Below are 7,481 nucleotides of genomic sequence, written 5' to 3' on the forward strand. Positions count from 1 at the left end.
AGACAGACAGAGAGAGACAGAGAGAGGGAGAAAGAGACAGAGAGAGGGAGAAAGAAACAGAGAGAGGGAGAAAGAGACAGAGAGAGGGAGACCGAGAAACAGAGAGAGAGAGACAGAGAGAGAGACTAAGAGAGTGCAGAAATGATTTACAATAAGGGTCCCAGGGATGAGAAACTCTGGCAATAAGGATTGATTGAAAAAAATGGGGACTGTTCGCCCTGGGAGAGGAGAAGGCTGAGAGAGGGAGATCCAGCAAGGTTTTCAAAATCACAAAGGGGAAGGGGGAGGGGGCTGGAGAGAGATGATCCAGAGAAGCTGTTTGCGCTTGGAAAAGGAACGCGAATGAGAAAGGGAACGGGAGGGGCAAAGATTTCAAGTGAGGTATAAACGGAATGAGGGAGGGGTTGGGAAAATTAAGGAAAAAATGTTCCCACCCAGCAAATTGTTAGAGTGTGGCATATACTGCCTGGAAGTGTGCTGGGGGCAGGATAAATGGAGAGGGGGCATTGGATGGGGAGTTGGATAGAAATGGGGTGTGGAGGGATTGGGGATGGAGTAAAAACAGGGGATTGGTGATGGGTGATGGATGACAAAACCAATGTTGGTGCAATTGGTTAACCAGTCTCCCCCAGTTCCATCGCACTTCCCCATCTCGTCTGAGATCTAACCTTTTCGCTGTTTTCTCTTGCAGTGTTCCAGGGTTCACAGCAGGCAATTGACTCTCAAGGTCAGTGACATTACTACAATCAGTGAAAAAAAATTACATTAATTTTTCTGACGCAAACTTTCCACCATCGTACACGTGAAGGTTTCCAAGTGGACATCAAACCCCGTACTGGACTTCATCTTCCAGATTTCAGAATCTGTCCCCTCTCCCTGTCCCATCATAGCCTCAATGGCCCTCAAATATCCGTGTATTCCAATTCCCATTTCCCTAATCCTTGGCCCACAGCCTTGGCATCACAGGTAGCCATTGAACTCCTTCTCTAATGCAATGAGAGTGTGTGCCTCTCCCACTCTTACAGGTGGTGAGTTCGTCTGAGCAAAAATGTTGCCCCTCACCACCTCCTGCCTCTTCCCTTCAAGCTATCTTTCCCCCTCTCCCCTCAGTCATTGATCCTTCCATCAAGGGAGGGAATGTTTCTACCTGCCTACTCTATTGATGCCCCCTGCATCACTTTATACATCTTAATCATGTTCCTCCCCTCCCCTCCCTCTCTCAATCTCCCCTGCTTGATGGGAAATAACTCCAGTCTATCCAATCTCTCTCCATCACTAAAACTCTCCACCGCCCTCCCTGCCTCACAAGGGAGACAGAGAGAGGGAGAGGGAGAGCAGGAGAGACATTGACGGAGAGTGAGAGATAGAGGGTCATAAAGAGTGACAAATGGCTGAAGAGAGAGAGGAAGGGAAAGGGTTGGAAGGAAAGAAAGACAGACAGAGGTGCACACAGAGACAGAGAGAGGGACAGAGCCAGAGGCCGTGAGAGACAGGGTGAGAGAGAGAGAGATAGAGAGAGACAGAAAGAGAGAGACATAGAGGAATAGAGAGAAAGGGTGAGAGAGAGAGAGATAGACAGAGAGTATGATACAGGGGACAAAGATTAGTGAAAGAATCATGTAAACAGCTCAATATTGGTAAGAGGCATGATTAATGCAATATCAGATCCAGAGAATTATAAAGTTTAGGTAAATGCAACTGTCCTGAATAAACATGTGGACCATTTGAAAGCAGCAAATTCACAGACTGTGCAGGAGCAAAACTTGCCCTGCCCCTCAGAACTTTCAGAAATATTTCAGGAACCTGTTTATTCACCCTTTCATGTCAGCTAGGCTCCTTAATTTGACCAGATTAACAATCCAGTCAGGAAACTCATATTCTATGATGACCAGCTGGTTGATGTCATTACAATCACTACAGGGGTGTTAATGGGAAGAGGAAAAGCAAATCACAATTTAAATCTCTCATGCTTTGTCGCACATCAGGAACTGCCATTCTCTAGCTGCTATCTATCCAGAGCAAGACATGTGACCCCTCAATGTGACATCAAATTGCCTAGTAGCCAGCAAGTTTTGGACTTACACAGCTGCCATTTACATATAAAGCCTATGATTATGCCAGATGTTTTGCTGCATTGCTGCCATAATACAAGGCATTTTTGCACGAGCACATTGTTAAATCTGACTCTTAAATTGATTGGCATGATGTGTGGGGCTGCTTTAAATCTCCTGTGGTCCAATGGCTGTACTGGCCTCAACAAGAGTATAGCCCTCAGTAAGACTGGGTCATACCGTCCTACTTTATCAAAGTTCAGTACATGGAGATGTTGTAGGTACACCCACAATGCTGTTATGAAGGGAGTTCCAGGATTTTGACCCAGTGACAATGTGGGTAGGGTATTTTATTTCCAAGTCAGGATGGTGAATGGCTTGGAGGGGAACTTGCTGCTCCTGTGCATCTGCTGTGCTTTCTTTCTGGTGGTACAGATTAAAGATTTTGAAGATGCTGTCAAATGTGGTGCCTTGGCTAGTTGTTGCAGTGCCTCAAGTATATGGGACATTGTGCTGCTACTGTGCATTGGTGGAGAGAATGAATGTTTAAAGTTGTGTTGCATAGTTAACCAAGTACCTAACAGAATATGTTTAATTCTCTACTGTTAGTGTGAGTACATAATTGGGAACAGTCCCTTAACAGTGAGTGTCTGAGAATGGACCAATTAAGCACCTGATTAAATACAGATTGCCCCAGTCAAGCAATTTGCAGAGTGGCAGAAAGGAGGAGCTGCTGAATATAATGCCTTGTAAAATATTTACGAGTTTCTCTAAGTTGTATTGAAATTCATTGGATATTACTAAATGCCATAGTTTATCTGGCATGAATACATTAGCTAAGGTTTATGGACTGTGCAAGTGAGAGTGATGTTTGACGTTGTACAATTGCTGTTAATTTTCACAGGTTGGGAAAGACAGATAGAAGCCATTGTTTTTGTTCCTTGCCCTCATCTCCCTCCCGTTCTCGTTGTAGTGAGGCTGAGTGACGGCCCGACCCCGTGCTCTGGGAGAGTGGAGGTTTACCACTCGGGAGAGTGGGGCACCGTGTGTGATGACAGGTGGGGCATTGAAGATGCCATGGTGGTGTGTCACCAAGTCGGGTGTGGCCCTGCCATCTCGGCGCCCAGGGGTGGGTATTACCCAGTTGGCACTGGAAAGATCTGGATGGATGAAGTCCGGTGTCGGGGTACGGAGCTCCAACTGTCCACCTGCTCATTTCAAGGTTGGAAAAAACACAACTGCAACCACAATGAAGACGCTGGAGTGACCTGTCAAGAAAGAGGTAAGATGTCACTCTCTATTTTCACACCCAGTCTCAGGCTGGTGTGTTCATGCCACCCCAACGCCAAGCAATGACCATCCAAACTGAGAGAGAATCTAACCATTACCCCCATGATGTTCAATGGTGTTACCGTTCACTGAAACCCCCAATACCAACAACCTTGGGTTACCATTGACAGAGAATCTAACCATCGCCCCCTTGACATTCGATAGTGTTACCCTCACTGAAACCCCCACTATCAACTACCTTGGGTTACCACTGACAGAGAATCTAACCATCGCCCCCTTGACATTCAATAGTGTTACCATCACTGAATCCCCCCCCCCCTCCCACCATCAACATCCTGGCGGTTACCACTGACAGAGAATCTAACCATCATTCCCTTCACCTTCAATGGTGTTACCATCACTGAAACCCCCACTATCAACATCCTGGGGGTTACCAGTGGAGAGAAACCAACCATCACCCCCTTGACATTCAATGGAGGTTTTATCACTGAGTTACCTCCCTGATCTTAATCTTTCAGCTAACAAAGACAAATATCCCCTTACACCTTCTTATCTACTTGGCCTGATACCTTAAGGGACCAGTGTACATGGACACTGAGGTCCTTCTGATCCTCAATGCTTCCCAGGGTCCCATCGTGTATTCCCTTGCCTCATTTGTTGTGCCCAAGTGCATTGCCTCGCGTTGATCTCCACTTTACCTCGAGGGTCTATGGGCATGGTTAGCTCAAATGGATGTTTTTGCAATACGGAGAGACACCAACAGCGCGGGTTCAATCTCTGCATCGACTGAGGTTACCCTAAAGGGCTCATTTCCTCACTCTTGTTATGGAGCAGACCAAACCCCCTCAAAACCTACCGAGGAGACAGCCTAACACTTATCTCATTTACAGGCAAGTGTAAGGTGCTGTGTTCCAGCTGTGATTCAATTGGTCAAACTATTTGGCTTTAAGTAAAACACACTTTATTCTGACACCCCAAGTAAAAGAATTGGCAGAACTTGATTGAAAAACTTCACAAGACAATGTGTTATTTAACTCATCAACACTCCCAGCATCCCATAAACACGCCCTTGGGAAAGGCAGGTTCAGCGAGACAGATTTCCCTCACTTTGCTGCCTCTTCCAGTCCAGGAGAAGGAAGGATGAACCTAACAGCGAGAGAGGGAACTCAAACTCTTTTTTTTCAGCAGAGAGAGAGAGAGAGAGTTTATCTAGCAGCTTCACCCCAGATTTCGAAATTGGAAGCAAAGACTAAAAGCCTGAACCCACCCATTCAGGCTACCTCTGTCTCATTTCAAAGATAAACACGAGGCCATTTATTCTGCTTTCCACGCCATCCGGTTGACAATACTCCCCCTTCAGGAGAAACAGGATGGTGCAACTCCCTCCTGTATGGCGTATCTTGTCACACCCTCTGCCTTGCCTGAGGCGAGGTGACCCTCAGGTTAAACCACCCCTAGTCCTCTCTCCACCTCTGTCTCTCTGGAGCCCGTGGGAACTTGTCTCTCTCAACGCAAGCATTTCCCGACACGTCCTTTGGTTTTATTTGTGTGCGGGATGTGTGGGCATTGCTGGTTGGGCCAGTATTTATTGCCCAGAGGGGGCAGTAAAGAGTCAACTGACCTAGCTAAGAGACTGGATTCATGTGTAGGCCCAGATCAGATACAGACGGCAAATTCCTGTCCCTGATAGGCATTGGTGAACCAGACAGGTTTCTTTCCCGACAATGGATTCGTGAATTCCAGATTCTCCATTGAATTTGAATTCCAACATGGCGGGGGCTCCCCTGGATGTCACCCAGTTTTTTTCACGGAGATTCGGACCGTCTCACACCTGTTTCCCCCTTTTTCTCTCCTCCCCACCGAGATAAATCTTTCCGTCCCTCGATCTCTCTGAAGCTCAACGACCTGATGCCCCTGGTGGGGAGTAACATGGAATTCAGGTGCACAGCTCTGGAGGGATACAGTAGGGGACGCTTTGGAACAGGGAAAGATTCCCCCATGATCCATTGGCAAGTGGTGGCAGCCGGGACCCGCAGCGTCAACGTCTGGCTGGGGAAGATGGCCCTGCTCCACACGGGCAACTACACGTGCCTCGATAAAGCAACTGCCAGTGGGAACTGGCAATGTTTCCTGCCCAGCAAGACCGTGCAACTCCGAGTGGTGGATAAGTCCCGGTTTTCCGTCTCATCGGGGGGCGCCACGCTCTCTGGACATTGTAAAGGAGGCGCTCTATGAAGACAAGGGGATTGCTACAGCACCAAGTGCCACAGTTGCGGTACCCGCCAGACATAGAAGTCGAAAGGTCCCCTGTTTGTTCCCACACTCTCGGTTTCCGGCCCACCCACCCCCGCCATTGCATTAAACCCCTCTTCCCGCATTTCCCCTCATCGAAAACCTTCGGAAAGGCCAATGGGCAGAACTGGATGAAGGAGCAAAGGACAAATGAGGAAGATTATGGAGAGCTCAAATGCCAGCAGAGGTTGAAATTTTCCAGAGAGTGATTTCCAATCGGGACAGAGAGGGAAATCTGAGAAGGGGAATTGGACTTCCCAGTCTGGGATTGGAATGAGGGATCGAATGGACTCTCACTGGCTGGGAATGAACTCCATTTGTCTATCCTGCAAGTGAAAGTGGTAGTACAGAAGAACAGACAGCAGTTACCAAAGCACACAGCACCCTTGGATTTATTCATAGGGGCGTAGAGTCCAAGAGCAGGGAGGTGATGCTGAACTTACACAAGACACTTGTTAGAGCTCAGCTAGCATGCTGTATACAGTCATGGGCACTACATTATAGGGAAGATGTGAATGTATTGGGGACGGAGTGAGAGAATGAGTGAGGCAGAGAGAGAACGACTGATATAAAGAGGGTGGGAGAGAGAGAGACACACAGGGATAGAGATAAGCGTGAAGGATAAAGACAGAGTGTGAGTGACAGAGACAGAGTCAGAAAGAAAATCATAGATTCCCAACAGTGTGGAAACAGGCCCTTCAGCCCAACAAGTCCACACCAACCCTCCGAAGAGTAATCCATCTTCCTACCTTATATTTACCCCTGACTGATGCACCTAACCTGCACATCCCTGAACACTATGGGCAATTTAGCATGGCCAATCCTAATCATACCCTAACCTGTACATCTTTGGACTGTGGGAGGAAAGCCACACAGACACAGGGAGAATGTGCAAAACTCTCCACGGTACTCCAGGTGCTGAAACACCAATTCCTTGTATATTTGCAACAACAGCTTCCCTGCTTTTATCCTCTACGCTTACGTTCTGTTGCTGGCACCTATCTGTGTTGTTTCATTTTCTGTCCACTGTGTAATTCCAAGTGTCTGTTTCTGAAGATTTCTCATGTTCTACTTTCAGAGCCACCGGCCCGGCCAGAGATTAGGGCAGCTCCCTCGTACCCGGCGTACCTGGTGGGAGAAAATGTCACCCTGACGTGTGTAATCCCAAACCGTTACACACCCGCTCACATCCAGTTTCTGAAAGACTCTGCCCTCGTCACCAACAGCACTGGGAACCAGCGGCGATCCACCCACAGTGTCCTCCACCTCACCTCCATCGATCCGGGGAACTACACGTGTTCCTACCAGACCCTGGAGTATGGACGGTTGCTCTCATCAGCCCCCAGTCTCCCAGTGGAAATTGCCCTCACTCGTGAGTCTGAACACCCGCTGTGTTGCACATTGGACACTTTCTGAATCTGATTAACGCAGAAAAAGAGAGACAGAGTTAACGTTTCAGGTTATAAACACCGGAAGTTGCTGGAGAAAGTCAGCAAGTCTGTGGAATGAGAGAGATAGAAACAGAGCTAATATGACAGAGAGGCAAGGTGGCTCAGTGGTTAGCACTGCTGCCTCACAGTGCCAGGGACCCGGGGTCAAATCCACCCTCGAGTGACTGTCCATTTGAAGATTGCATGTTCTCCCTGTGTCTGTGCGGGTTACACACTTAATGGTAAGGTACTAGGGAATGTTGCTGAACAAAGAGACCTTGGAGTGCAGGTTCATAGCTTCTTGAAAGTGGAGTCGCAGGTAGATAGGATAGTGAAGAAGGTGTTTGGTCTGCTTTCTTTTATTGGTCAGAGTATTGAGTACAGGAGTTGGGAGGTCATGTTGCGGCTGTACAGGACT

General features: G+C 47.9%; 1 protein-coding gene across 1 annotated transcript in view; it reads left to right on the top strand.

Moving 5' to 3' along the window:
- Window positions 1-7,481, top strand: part of LOC122544195 (basement membrane-specific heparan sulfate proteoglycan core protein-like) — an 82,848-nt gene that overhangs the window by 2,077 nt on the left and 73,290 nt on the right. Inside the window, exons 2-4 of the mRNA XM_043683246.1 lie at window positions 692-727; window positions 3,025-3,333; window positions 6,712-7,005. Coding sequence (XP_043539181.1) covers window positions 692-727; window positions 3,025-3,333; window positions 6,712-7,005 — 639 coding nt within the window. The remainder of the gene's footprint in view (window positions 1-691; window positions 728-3,024; window positions 3,334-6,711; window positions 7,006-7,481) is intronic.

The sequence above is a fragment of the Chiloscyllium plagiosum genome, chromosome 47 (assembly GCF_004010195.1).
Source record: "Chiloscyllium plagiosum isolate BGI_BamShark_2017 chromosome 47, ASM401019v2, whole genome shotgun sequence".
Classification (NCBI taxonomy): Eukaryota; Metazoa; Chordata; class Chondrichthyes; order Orectolobiformes; family Hemiscylliidae; genus Chiloscyllium; species Chiloscyllium plagiosum.